Source organism: Perissodus microlepis, chromosome 4 (assembly GCF_051167445.1).
Source record: "Perissodus microlepis isolate ML-2025 ecotype Zambia chromosome 4, ASM5116744v1, whole genome shotgun sequence".
Classification (NCBI taxonomy): Eukaryota; Metazoa; Chordata; class Actinopteri; order Cichliformes; family Cichlidae; genus Perissodus; species Perissodus microlepis.
In genome coordinates this window covers 30,285,541-30,300,961 of record NC_140464.1, presented here as the reverse complement: position 1 = coordinate 30,300,961, position 15,421 = coordinate 30,285,541, and the positions used below count along the sequence as shown (strand labels likewise).

The 15,421-nt window shown below is 39.0% G+C and overlaps 1 protein-coding gene across 1 annotated transcript in view; it reads right to left on the bottom strand.

Moving 5' to 3' along the window:
• Window positions 1-10,587: 10,587 nt before the first annotated feature.
• Window positions 10,588-15,421, bottom strand: part of LOC146389250 (carnitine O-palmitoyltransferase 1, liver isoform-like) — a 59,665-nt gene continuing 54,831 nt past the window's right edge. Inside the window, exon 19 of the mRNA XM_084926986.1 lies at window positions 10,588-13,540. Coding sequence (XP_084783112.1) covers window positions 13,412-13,540 — 129 coding nt within the window. The 3' untranslated portion in view covers window positions 10,588-13,411. The remainder of the gene's footprint in view (window positions 13,541-15,421) is intronic.

The window sequence follows — 15,421 nt, the reverse complement described above, 5'->3', positions numbered from 1 at the left end:
CACTGCTCTCTGCTAAGACTGGAGATGATTGATTTCAGTTCATTAAATTTAATATGTGAGTGCACACATTCATTCTCAACTGGACATGGATGATGATCAAAGACCATGTGCAGTTTTGCTTTTTACACAATGGCTGTGTTTATTAATGCAATTTGAAAATTAATACTCAAAAGTTATGTAAGTATGTATATATAAGTATATATATTATGATTTCGTGAAATCACAGCCTCTAACACAGTATGCTGAATCGCAGCCAGTGTTGGGCAAGTTACTTTGAAAAAGTAATTAATTATAGTTACTAGTTACTTCTTCAAAAAAGTAACTGAGTTAGTAACTGAGTTACAATATTCTAAAAGTAATTAATTACTTGAAAAGTAACTATTGCGTTACTTAAAATAAAAAAAACACGTTTAACCCTCTGGGGTCCAGGGTATAATTGGCCATTTTTAACTACTTTTGATTTTCCCTCCACATTTCACCTTTAAAAACTATTTACTTTGCCTTGTTTGGTATCATCCTTTTCAGCACAACCTCACGTGTCTGAATTTACACTTACGTTTTGACATACTGTATTAACACAGTTGATCTAAAATCAGACAAAAAACATAAAATCAGAGTAGAAAAGGTTACATGTTTTACTGTAACAACCACAAACATGTTTAATGAATCATATTTCATAACTTTAAATGCAAATATAAATTGTCAATTTTAAAATCCTATGCACAAGTTTTGCAAACAAAGTTTACAAACAAATAAAGTTATTTGCAGCCATTTACCTTTTATCTTGATTTTTTAAATAACCATTTCAAACTATTTACAGAACAATCAGCTGTTCTGCATTCAATAAGATGCCACACAAATTATTTGTGCAACTCCAACAACATAATTTCTGTCCACTATAAAGGAGAACATCACAGCCTGATACCTGCAGGTCTGTCAGCAGCAGGTGTATCACTCCTGTTTCTACCTGGAGACAGCAGTCACCTCATTGTTCTGACACACAACACAAAACTATCCACAACACTACACACTAACTACACAAGACAACAAATTAACTACACACTTCAAACACGCTAAACGTCACAAATCTCTCACATCTCAAAACTCGCTCTCTCTTCTTTTCTGCTCTCTCTCTCTCTCTCGCCGTCAATCCTAAAACTTCCCCTGTTTGTTTTGTTTTTTTGCTCATAAGCAGAGAGTGCTCGCTGCGCTGTCCTTAGACAGTAAACGTAACGAAACTATTGACGAAAAAACGCCGCGTATATATTGTTTATCATGACTCTGGTTTTACGTGGCCTATCAACACAATTTATAAACTGGTATAAATCACCTTGTTGCTTTGTCTTTAAGTGGTCATGTGATTGGCTTACCACGACTACTTTATTCTTCCTCAGTCAAACAGCAGCACTCATGTACGGAGCCCCGCAGGGGACATGGGAGAAAAAAAAATTAAGACGGACTTTTGCAAGATCTCGCAAAACAAACTCGGGATCTTGCAAAAGTTTTAGCCGCATTCTTCGGAGGCCGCCAGCTCGAAGCCGACCGGGAGGTTCAGGCACGATGTGCCGGGAAAGCGGTGTTCCTCCCGGCTGTAGTAGGTCTCGACCTCCCGTTAGCTTCGAGATGGTGGGTGTCAGATCTCCGAAAACGTCGGAGCACTTTTGCAAATATGTGATGTCTTGTAAACCGAGCAGGTATCTGATGTTTACACAACTACATTCACGCCTCAAAATATCTTAAAAGTGTATTTTGTGACCCAGAAAGAGTAATATTACAATTAAGCATCTGCCGCCATTGTTGGAATTCAACTTTTGCGAGATCCCGAGTTTGTTTTGCGAGATCTCACAAAACTTTTGCGAGATCTCGCAAAAGTCCGTCTTAATTTTTTTTTCTCCCATGTCCCCTGCGGGGCTCCGTACTCATGCGATTGTTTCCCCCCTGACCGCATTTTCTTGTTAGTAACTGTAATGGTGTTGTAACGATAGGTATAGTAATTAGTTAGATTACTCGTTACTGAAAAAAGTAACGCCGTTATTCCCATTATTGATCGCAGCATTGAATGTCCAGTATATTCTAATCAGTACAATTTAAGCATTTACTGCACATACAGTATCTACACCTGTGTGGCTAATGTGTGGTAAAGATACAGATAATGAAATGTAATTATTAATAAAATAGATTGTTTCAGTTCAGCACTTTTCTCTGTATGTCTGTGTTTATAAAGGCCCTGAATTCTGTGATATATACTGTACTACTTGTACAGTACTGTTACATATTTTCAAAAGTAATTAATTACTTAGTTACTTTTTAAAAACATGATACGCAACCTGAATATGTAATAAAACATACAGACCTTTCAGCCCAATTCTATTTTTTCTGCATAATCCATAATATAAAATTGGATCCAATGAAAAGTCTTTTAAAAATTGTTTTATTAGTTTTAATCTTTTAACTTTATGCTCATTGCATCAAGCAAAAATTAAATTAAATGCAACAGTCTTTGACTTGAAGAAATTGTTTAATATTTAAACCTATTTTCTGCATATTCCTGCATATAAAATAAAATAATTCTTTCTGTTTTCACACACTCTTTCAAATAGAGTGTTAGAAGTAAAACACATCAGAAAATAAATAAAATCAAAGATTCAGCAGCACTGAGTCCTGTTGCTCTTAAATCTATTTTCACCTGTTTAGCAGGAGTGGGGCGGGTGGAGGTTTGCCCGGTGCCGCAGCGGTCAGCGGTTTCTCTGTGCATTACACGTTCCCGCGGCATGTGAAATACACAGTGTACAGAGGACAATGTTTTTGCCACTTTGTACAGAATCAAACTCAAAGTAATGTGAGTGCATGGTCGTACACTCTCCCGCACTCCATACTATCCATTGTTGATCTGCACACATCTGTTTCTGCCACACACGTCGCACGCTTGTATGTTGTTGTCATGAGACACTCTCAAACAAAATCACGGTTTAGTAACGCAGTGGGAAGTGGGTTGTAAAACTTTTGTTTCTCGCTGATATAACGAGCTTAATCTTAAACTGCAGGGAGCAGGACAAATTGTATCAGATATGCTCGGCATGTGGGAAGCTTTCGTGAAGAGTGTTATCAGCGTCTCCTGTAGCCGTCTGACTGCTGGACACTCAGAGACCTGTGTGCTCCTTAAAGTTACAAAATGTGATCCCCAGATAACACAGCTGACAAATACAAAGCAGGACCAGAGATCACATTAACATGTATTTCCCTGTATTAACAAATATCATATTGGCCCAGTTATTTTTTCTTATCATTGTTGTGAGGACACCATAAATAGCATTTGCATTTGCACCTCGGTAGTAATGAAGGTGTTTGAGAGGTTGCTGAAGAACATCATCTCCTCCTCCTTCCCAGACACCACAGATCCGCTCCAGATCGCCTACCAACCCAAAAGATCCACAGAGGATTAATAAGTTTAGGTATGATGTCATGTAGTCGTTTGGCTATTATGCATGTGTATATTTTATAATCCAGGTTTAATACTGATATTGGTTGATTAGTGGCTACAGTTCAGTTCATCTTTTCCTTTCTTAGGAACAACAGAAATGATCGCTTCTTTCCATGAGGGAGGGACCTCCACTACTTTAAGGACCCAGCTGCACACTGCTGCTAACTTCTAACTCCGTTAAATTTATGAAAGGATGAAAGAAAAGATGAAAGAATTTAGACAGTTTTTAACTCTCAGTGTTTGTTTGACTTTGGGACCAGAAGCAGACGGAGTTTAGGACCCAGATTACTCTGCGAGGCTCCTGACTACGGTACCCATAATGCTCCGACAATCCATCAAGCGGTGCGGCTTCGTAGCTTAGCAAACTCTTACTAAAACATTTTTTTGACAGATTTCTGAGCGCCATGTACCACATAAAATCTGTTCAAGGTCAGTGAGCACAACCAGAATTCATATATAAGGCGCACCGGATTATAAGGCACACTGTCGATTTTTGAGAACATTTTTTAAGTGCGCCTTATACTTTGGAAAATTCAGTAACCTGAAGTTAGTGAAGTTAGCTCCTACTCTTTTCTCTCTCTGTGAAATACAGCAGCGGGACGTTTAGCCCACAACACTGTGAGACAAACTGCACACAAACAGTTTGTGTGCTTGCTGATGTTTGTTGAGCTAAAAAGAAGCGTTGCATTTGAAATTACCTGACACTTAAAATATTACTCCCTTCATGTTTGCTCCTCTTCTGTCGAGCTAGTACTGCAACTCGTGGACACATACGGTTGTTAAGTAAAAACAGCAGTGTTCAGTCATCTCAGCATACAAATCAGAGTAGCAAGCATACGTCAATCTGGTCTTTAATACAATACAACTTTATTTATATAGCACATTTAAAAACCAGCGGTACACCAAAGTGCTTTACAATAGAAACAGGGAAATTAAGACATGATTAAATAAAAGACCATTAACAAAGTACCACATATGTCAGCAGGTTGAAGGCACTAATTATACAGGAATAAAAGGGAATATAAGAACAAAGTTACTAAGAACAGATATAACTAAAAGATAAAATACATAGATAAAAATTGAGCCAAATATAAAATAGGGACACTAAGTAGATGGAAAAGCTAGGTTAAATAAGTGAGTTTTTAAACGAGATTTAAAAGATAAAATGGAGTCTGACGCACCGATAGCGATGGGAAGGTTGTTCCACAGGTTAGGTGCAACCAGGCAAAAGCACGGTCACCCCTACATTTAAGGCTACGTCCACACTAATGCGTTTTCGTTTGGCCTCCCGTCCACACTGAGACGGCGCTTTCCTCAAGGAAAAACGCAGCGTTTTGAAAACGCTCTCAAAAACGCACACATTTCAAAACGGAGCTGTCCCGTTGCAGTGTGGACACACGAAAACGTAGACTTTCTAAAACGACGACGTATTTTAGTCATGTGATGCAGTCATGTGACCAAATAAAGATAGCGGAGGGCATTATACAGCGGTTGTTTTGATTGCTCTCAATTTTGACTGCCCTAAAAAAGATGAATATCAGTTCGTACATGCTCCAGATAGCTTTTCTTCAAATTCTTTAACTCTCACTCGCTTTGCACATGCGTTTTCATCCGTTTCAGTGTGGACGCACGACTCTGTGAAAACTAAGTCTAGATCTAGGCTGAACCAAAAGAAATTGGGCTGAAGACCTGAGGGCTCGCCCAGGGACATATGGACAGATCGACAAAATAGCTAGGGGCTAAATTATTTAAAATTTTAAAGGTGAGCAATAATATTTTAAATTCAAATTCATACGATATTTTATGGGTAACCAATGCAAATCAGCAAGAACGGGGGTGATAGAGGCAATCTTTCTAGTACCAGTCAGGAGGCGAGCCGCAGCATTCTGGACAAGCTGAAGTCTATGAAGGAGAGCAGAGTGAAGACCAAAGTAGAGAGAATTACAGTAATCCAATCCAGAAGTCACAAAAGCATGAATGAGCTTTTCAAAATCTTCATGAGGAACATAGTGCTTAGGCTTAGAAATAACGCGCAGTTGGTAAAAGCTAGATTTGATTACAGAGGACACTTGTTTCTTAAATTTAAAAGAGCTATCCAGCAGGACACCCAGGTCAGTAACTGAGTCAGAGAGGGAAGTGGCAAAGGAACCAATGGTATCAGCTAATAGGCCCCGGGGGATATGGTTGTCAAACACCACAATTTCCATTTTCTTATCATTCAGGATAAAGGAGTTGCCCAAAAGCCGTTCTTTGACTTCTCTCATGTACTCCAGGAAGCAGTTTAATGAGAGAGCAATGTCATCATCATTTAATTGAAAATATATTTGTATATCGCCAGCATAGCAGTGATAAGAAATGTTATATTTTTCAAAGATTAAGCCTAGGGGGAGCATGTATAATGAGAATAACATTGGGCCAAGCACAGAGCCTTGGGGCACACCACAGCATAAGGATGCAGTTGAGGAAGAAGAAGTACCCAAGGTAACGGAGAAAGACCTGTTCAAAAGGTATGGTTTGAACCAGTTAAGGGCTTCACCCCAAATGCCCACAGTGCGCTCTAACCTCGTTAATAAAATATTATGGTCGACCATATAAAAGGCTGAGGACAGATCCAATAAGACTAATACAGCAGAATGCCCTGAATCAGTAATTAAGTAAAGATCATTAAGGACTCTCAGCAAAGCTGTTTCGGTCCTGTGGCGTGTTTTAAAACCAGACTGAAATTTATCACAGATGTCATGCGCATCCAGGTAAGCCTGGAGTTGCGAGAGAACTATCTTCTCTAAGATTTTGGAGAGGAACGGAAGTTTGGAGATCGGCCTATAATTAACGAGGTCGTTACAGTCAAGACACCTTTTTTTAAGAACAGGTTGCACTACAGCATGTTTAAAAACAGAGGGAACATAGCCAGAAGACAATTATGAATTCATTAAAAATAGGATACTGGGCCCAATTACATCAAAGCCATCCTTAACAATCCGGTCTTAAAGTCTGACGTCGTAGCCGTTTCCGGGTCCAAACCCCGCTTCAGGTCCCAAAGTCAAATGAACAGCTCACTAGTTTCCACCCTAACATAATATACCGTGTTCTGACTGAGGGATTTCTGATAAAATTCAAATGTATAGCTCTGCTATTCCCATATGGAAAAGAAATAGTAAAAACTTATATGATTTACTCATGAAAGTGGCCACTTTCTCATTACTTTCATATATTGTTTTAGTAAGTATCCAAAACATACAAGTTTCATTATATAATCTTTCAAGGGATCTTATATCTGTTTTCACTCTTATATGCTTTTCATACAAGTTTCACACAAGACAGATACAAACTTTATAAGATTTATATATATCTTTTCCATATGGGTTGCTTCCAACAAAACTAAACAGCAGGGACGTTTGTAGGGTTACAAAAGGTGGGCTAGCTCTTATATATTGATGTGCTACTTGGTGGCTAGTTACACAGCTATGGTTAGCATAATATAAACACATTAGCAAAGAGAAACTGGAGGATGAATGCTAACCTGTAAATGGACCAAACTTCAGTCTGGAGAGCAACTGAGATAATCCATCCACAATATGAGGTTAGTCATTAATATACTGCTGCATGGGGTGGGCTGTAGTTATATCGTAAGGTTTTATAAACTAAGCTTTAAAATGAATATCGGTAATAAAAACAGAGAGGCCGACAGTGATCACTGACTGTTTTTAGGGGCTTGTCAGAATAAATAGAACAAGATACAAAGCATTAAAACATGTTAAAAACACAACAGCCTCAATAAACTCAGAGTAGTTTGAACCCGGAAGCAGAGTTCATCATGTTAAAGACCAGATAGGAGCTGTTAGTTCAGCATACACATGACAAACGGTAAGTAAATTATGCTTATTTTAATGTAAGCAAATTTTTGCTCTTTACTCATATATGTTTAGGGTTAGGGTAGCCACACCTATGCCAGTATGTTGACTTAACAAAACCAACTTTAACCCCTGACTTTGACACACGGTTTTGCCCATTACACAAACAGGCCTGCCTTTCATGTGTTGCTATTTAGGCTCAAATCAGTTTGATGTTTGGAGGCTTGCAGTGACGTGTAATAATTACTTGCCTCAAATAGCTCAAACCAAAAGTAATGAGTCTCTTTTAAAAATATAATAAGTTTAAAGTACAGATATTTGTTTAAAAATGTAGCAAGTAAAAGTAAAAAGTTGTCAGAAAAAGAAACTCCAGCCGACTGCATTTAAGACCACCGCACACAACTAGTCTTGGCCAGTTTGGCTGCTAACCCACCTTAGTGCTTGGCCATCTTGCTCCGCAGTGAATTCAAGTTCTTCCACGGACCTTTAACTTGGAAATACTTTTGCTTACCTGGAAGCTGGTCATTCCTGTGAATCATAGCCACCATTCATGCTCTGTTTTCCTTCACAGTTCACATGCCCGCCCTCCTGCCTCCATCATTCCGGATCTCACTGGATCACCCAGGCTGGGGTCACTGCTCTCGCCATCAGGATAGTAAGCCTCGGAAATATCCCTCATTCTCTTTCTTTCCCATCACTTTGCCCAGTGCTGTTCTGACATCTCTCTCCTTCTGTTGCAGGGACTCAGATTCTCACTCCACAACCCATGACTCACCCCCAACTCTCATTCTGTCTCAAGCTTCATGTTCATAGCTCCCAAAGTTAATTCATTTGTTGTAAATAAAGCCTTGTTAGACAACCTAGTACTGTGCCTTTGCCTGTATCTGCACTTGGATCCACTTTCACATAACTTCGCTACTTCCCACCTCTGTTGGTGGTCAGACTCCAATGGCCCATCAGAACAGAATGGAATCCCAGCGGTGACAGGGATTAAGGGAGTACCCCACAGAGTCTAGATGCTGGTGGTAAAGATGAAGAAGGAAGTTGAATGGAGCCTGAGTAATATGGGAGAGATGGGGTGGAGGTGGGTTGCACAAAGGTGTGAGAGATGCGCAGTGAGGTTTAAAGTACATGGAGTGAAGGCTGATTGACCTGAAGAAGGCAGGCAGAAAGATGTTTGGACTCGACCAGTGATGTCACAATGAGCTTGGCAGCAGGGGAAAATAGAAGTGATGCAAGGCTTAGATTAGCCACCAAACACCTGGGAAGCAGACAGAAGTGTGACTGCAGAAGTTCCTTGTCAAACTTATGCATAAGCTTCATTTCACTAGTGCTAGGACCAGAATTGGTCAGAATTAAACCCTGTGGAACTCCATAATTAACCTCAGTGTGTGAAGAGGACTCTCCATTTACATGAACAAACTGGAGTCTATTAGATAGATATGATACAAACCACTGCAGTGCAGTACCTGTAATACCTACAGCATGTTCTAATCGCTCTAATAGGATATTATGGTCGACAGTATCGAACGCTGCACTGAGGTCTAGCAGGACAAGCACAGAGATGAGTCCACTGTCAGAGGCCATAAGAAGATCATTTGTAACCTTCACTAAAGCTGTTTCTGTGCTGTGATGAGCTCTGAAACCTGACTGAAACTCTTCAAATAAGCCATTCCTCTGCAGATGATCTGTTAGCTGTTTGACAACTACTCTTTCAAGGATTTTTGAAATGAAAGGAAGGTTGGAGATTGGCCTATAATTAGCTAAGACTGCTGGGTCTAGAGATGCTTTTTGAGTAAAGGTTTAACTACAGCCAGCTTGAAGGCCTGTGGTACATAGCTGATTATTAGAGATAGGTTGATCATATTTAAGATTGAAGAATTAATTAATGGCAGGACTTCTTTGAGCAGTTTTGTAGGAATGGGGTCTAAAAGACACGTTGATGGTTTGGAGGAAGTAATTATTGAAATTAACTCAGAAAGATCAATTGGAGAAAAAGACTCTAGATGAATATCAATGGTACTAAAAGTAGCTGTAGATAATATTACATCTGTGAGATGTAATTTTTCTCTAATGGCTAAAGTTTTATTTGTAAAGAAATTAATGAAGTCATTACTAGTTAATGTTGAAGGAATGGTTAGCTCAACAGAGCTCTGACTTTTTATGGAGCCTTGCAGACTCGCTACTGCTCTATGATTGTGAAATAATAGACTGGGTTAATTTAGACACATCAGCAGGATGCAATGAGGCATCTCTGCAGCCAAAAACTGGATCAGTAATGAAGATAGATAGTTTGTTTCCGTGGTTCGCCTTAAGACAACCTACTATCCACCTCTAAGGGTTTGACATGAAACATATGGAAACAAAAGTAACAGAACGAGAAAATAAACTGACTGCAACCATTGAAAATCCTCCATATTCTCCATCTGTCCATCCCAGGAATAGTCCCAAGTACCAAGACTGTATGCGGTGACATCCAGCATGGAAGCTATTCGTAATGAATGAAAAAACTATTGCTGTGCCTGGTTTCCTATGCATGAGGCCATTTGTGATGTTTGCTGGAGTATGAACAAAATCATATGTCAGATTTCTGATTAATCCATATTGATACTGCACATATACAGATTTTGTGAAGCAGGCTCACTGTCTCCAATATGGAAAAGTGCACCTCCGGGTGCTGCTACTTCCTCCCACATTCCAAAACCACAAAGTCATTATTTTCATGTTAACTCGTTTTAGAATGTGAGCTCTGTGACAGTTTGGACACATGTCCCCAGACTGTCCCACCTCCAAAGTCGCCCCAGACTGTTTGGCATTATGTTCTTTTCATTAAATGCTAGCTATGCCAGATATAACCTCCCGATCATCTGCCAAAAAGTGGTTTCTGATGTTTTTACGTCCAGTATCTTTACTTATATTAGTAAATTGACTGTAGGGAACAGGATTCATGAAGGGGGCATATATAAAATACAGAAATGACCTGTTTTTGAAGTATCTTTATCACTCTGCCTATTTGTACCCATATTGTCATCAATCCAGTTCTTGTTGATCTGTTAAGTAAGTCAAGTAAGTTTAGAAAACTGTGATGCTGTTGCAATTTTTGCTGCCCTCTTGGCTAAACTTCGAGGAAAACACATTTTTAATGTCAATAATGTTTTTTACCTAAATGAAATACAAAAGACGCTTTGCCAAAAACTGATTGCAGTGATAGGAATGTTCTTTGTGAGAGATATGATTGACACATTTTTGACAGACTTTAGGGTGAAGTCATTTATAACAGCTTAAATTCCCGCAATCACTTTTTACCACAACACTGGAACCATCTGAAAAGTCACGTATTGCGTTAGAACCCGAATTCTGAACCCTGCTGACGTAACTATGAGGCTCTGGCCTCACCATCATCGCCATCACCGTACTTCCCAAAGCGTCAGAAATGGCTTTGTAGCCCTTTGATGACTGATTGCTTCTCATCCTTTTCTTTAGATGTGTTGCTTTTTTTTAGCCTACTTCACTTTGGCAGTGATTTCTTGATGCAACATACCTGGCGATAATCAGGCCTTGGTTTGGCAAAACTGAACTGAGCTTTCAGTTAAATCAGTCAATTAAATAAATAAGTGCATTTAATCAGTTAATTCGTGATTTATTATTTAAAAAACCAAAAAGCATTTCTTTATCTAAAAGGGTAAGCATTTTTCCCCATGTATGGCCAGGTATGTTTGGATAAAATTTGTCAACTTTTACAAACCAATTAATCATTTTAAAATCTGCACTTTGCATTTTCTTGAATCATCCTTGAATATTAAAATTTTGACAATCTGAAGTATTCGTGTGACAAACATGCAATGATGCAATGCAAATAAGAATCACAAAGAAGGCAAATACTTCTTTCACAACAGTGAATTCGCTTCCGTTCTTAACTTCAGATCATCTGTAGCAAATATTTAAATCTTCATTCAGCTGGCATGTGACTTTGAGACACAGACACATAAAGACTCGGCTCTAATTATAGAATCTGACCCAGTCGGAAAACTGGAGCACTTCTGGGCTTCTTGTCCAAAGCAGAGCTGGGACTAAGCAATTTGATAAATTCAACACATAATTATGATAACAATACGACATCAGCTACAGACACGCTGGTGCGGACAGTAAATATTTTATTTTACACAACGCATCAGATCCATCTGTGGAAGGTGATCAGAGTCCACAAATGCATATAATGCAGATTTATATGCATTTTAGAAAGAAAACGATGTACTAAGGGGAAAAAACCCAAAACCCAGCAACCAAAGAAAATCATGAAACAACTCGAGCAGTTACAAAAGTGTTACCAGGTCACACACACACACAAACACCTCATCAAAGCATTTAAAACCAAGAAAGGAAACAGTTAATAATAATAAAAAGGCACGTTACAAGGTTTGCTGCAGGAAGTGTACTAATTGGAGAAAAAATGCACTGAAACAGTTTCACTTTGTGAACATGTTTCTTAAACCTGAATACAGAGAAGAGGCTCTGTGGGAACGATCCACTTTATGCCCCGTGGAAAATTGTAAAATAACAAGTGGGCTGTTAGTACTTCTGTCACTCTGCCCTTAACTGGCAAGCAGCTGGCAGGAACAAATCATGTCTGGCACAAACAGACAACAAATATAACTTTGTATAGTGATATGAATGCAGCGAGACACAGAAACACAGCTGTATTCCCAGCTGTCAACATCTGTAGATCACATGCTGTCATTTTGCTCTTCCCATAACCCCTGTAACAACTGTTACTAAAATACAGAAGTATAGCCACAAATTTATCAAAAACGAGATTCACCTTTTTAATCACTACGCTAAGCACACGACACAAAAGAACATCATTGTTCTGTTCCCTTCTTAAAATGCTGCACTTTTAATAATCATCCCTGGATCCCAGACAGAACACAGCCTGAAAGCTCTAACTTGATGTTGTGAGCCATCAGAGAACGCCCATTCGGTCATTTCACAGCTTTTTCTCATCACTGTGTCTTGCTTTGCATTCGGTTTCTGGTGCTCTCAGCACTTCCCCGATAAACAAAGAAGAACAGATGCGAAATCTTCCAGCTGGGCCAAAGACTTCTCATTTAACGTTTGTTCTAGTTACATCGCATTTGATCCAAAAGTTCAAAGCCTCTGGTAAATAACTTGTCTCACGTTGTTTACTCAATGCCAGTTAGTGTCTTCTTAAGCTGTGTTTTGGACAGTGGCTAAGCACCAGCAAGATAAGTGAAGAAAAAGCCCACACGCTAGCAAACAAACTAAAAACAGCATTTTAAAATGCAGCTTTGATGCCCAAAGCTTCCCTAAAACTCGCCCACATATAAAGCGATGTGCTTTGTGGCTGAACAGTCGGTTCTCTCTCTGGTTTTAAAAATGAAACTAAATTGTTAATTATTGATTCAGGCTTATGTACTGCTTTTATCTGGAGATCGAGTGAGCAAACGATTACACCAGGTTTACAGAGACTAGACTTTCACTGGAAACCATCACTCCCAGCTGATAAACCAACCTTTGCTGTGTCCACTGACTTTAACAAAGCCCAACATGCACAGTAACCTCCAACATAATGTTGTAATGAATGGTGTCAGTGCGCTCTTCACTTTTAGTGAGATTAAGGGCGTCTTAATGCTTTCCGCCGATTATCAGGGACATTTGTCTCACATTTCCTCCTCAAGTGATGACATCTGCCCCCATTTTTTCCAACATATAAATATATATTTTGCTGATCACAGATTTTCATATTCTGACAGAAAACTGTGAGAAATGTAACTTTAAAAAGTTGAATTTTTAAAGTTCAGAATACAAGAAGGTTTGTGTGTTTAGTGCTGATGCACAAGAGGCTTCCGAATGGATGAGGTACGGGAGCGTCGTGGCTTATCTTTTGTCACTGAGTAGGAGGTTTTAAAAAAAGAACAACAACAGTAGTTATGTTAATCTGTTGGCCTGTAAAAGGCTGCTGTAAATGTTTGTTGTGTCTAAAGACCGCAGAAGACAAAAGATCTGTATCTCTGAAACAAGCTCTCTGTTGTTTGGCTCCGACTTTCGTTCGCTTTTGTTTTTACTGGAGCTTCTTGGACTGTGGATGGCCTGTGCCTTTGGATGACGAAGAGGTTTTGGGATCAGCTGAGAGAAGAGCCATGATGTCCTGCATAGCCTTACTTATCTGAACTCCAAACCTGTGAGAGTCCTGGGAAGGAAAAAAAAAGAAAAAGTAAGTATTGAGAAGTGAAAGGGAAGTGTAGAAAGCAGACAAACGTGTTACTGGGTACATAAATAAAACCACAGAGAAGGAAGAAAGAGAACATGGACAGAGAAGTGAGAAGTCAACCCCTCTTTAGAATGAAGAAGGGATATTTAGCAAGTTTCAAAATAAAAAGAACAAAATATTTATAGACACTGATCTCATACATTAATTTCAATTTCATTTCAAGGGTCCTTGGGTCCCAGCATTCATGTGGCCCCTTCTTAAAAATCATTAAACCCATCTATACAGTCTTGCCACCAAAACACACATTAAAAGCTCGGGGAAAAGGACACAACGTGTGAGGCATCTGAATGTCCCGAATTCCCGTCTGACTGCACAATGAGTGCATTCTGCAAAACCAGAAGCTCATCTGAGGAACATTTTAGCCAGGGACCGGACTGAGTAACAAGAAGTATGTCATGTCAAGGCCACATGATGAAAAACTGAATAGGCCTTAAACAGTGCACATTAGTCTCAACTCCATGAACTGGAGGGCATAACAGACTGCTTTAAAACAGGACCGAGTTCTCGTTCCAAAATCCAAGTACTGTCAGAAAATGCTTAAATTTTTCTTGCATAAAGTGAATCATACGAATCTCAACATTCTCAGAAAAAACAGGAACAAATGTTGTCATTGCTTTTTCCTGTCAGAGGTTGTGTTTTCAGGTTGTCTTGTCTTTGTGTCTGAGAAGACTCAGTCCAAACATTAAAATGTCCTTTAATCAAAAAGACTGATTTCCCGATAAGCCCAGGGAAATCAAGGTTTCTCACTGTATCCTCAACCGCCCCTACCGTCACGGTTGCTTCATGTAAACTGAGTATTTTAGGGATCCAAACATTTAATATTTAATGATATTTAATTCTGTTTTATTAAGATTGTGCGCTTATTGTGAAAACTCCCGCAATAAGTTACCACTGTGAGGCTCGGTTCATCGTCGTGTTTTTGCCCCATTCGAAAAATGTTGATGCATTTTTTTTTATTACCAGCAAAACAGAAATATTGTTAAGTGGAAAAAGTCGATATCTTTTTGACTTTTCAAAGGAAACTTCCCAGGGTTTTATTCTTTTGTGAGTTGGGTTTCATTTAAGCTTAGATACAAGCCTAAGATACATTTTTTCTGTTCCCAAAACCCCCAAAATTTGAAGGTTTCTTAATTTCAGGTAACCCATTTAACCCATTTTGAGCCAGAACTAACATTTAGGTCTGATACAAGTTGTGCCTGTGCTGTGCAAAGGAACTAAGATGTCTACACTGATGATAAATTTAAAAAAAAATACAGGAACTTCATAATGGAGCTAAATTGATGTCCTCAGTTTGCAGACTGTTCCCCTTTTCTCATCATCAGACGCATACTTCACTGGAAATCCGATGCGGTTTTCCTCTGAAAAAGCCTTTCATCTTCTAGACTTTTTGTTGTTGCTGACGACGCCATCAAAGCTTGCTGCACACTTGGAATCAACCCACAGTCACATTAAGTGCGGAAAGATTTGGTATTGAGGCTCAGAATTACGAGGATCACCAGGTAAAAATCAAATGTCTGTTTTTGGCATTTCTTCTGAAATTTAAAAAAAAAAAAGATTTTAGATGAATGTGTGTTGACTATGAAGAGCTGATGATTAAAAAGGAAGTGAAAATGAGTGAAAGCGTACATTCTTTCCTTTCGTGGAACAATGGCCATACCCTGTATACATGACATCATAGCCTGTCTTATGAAATGATTCTGTGAAAATTCAGTGACAACTGTGTGTCATTTAAAACCACAAACCCATCCCAAACATTGAAAAATCCTCCACCGTTTGTGGTCATGCTGATGTGTGATGTTA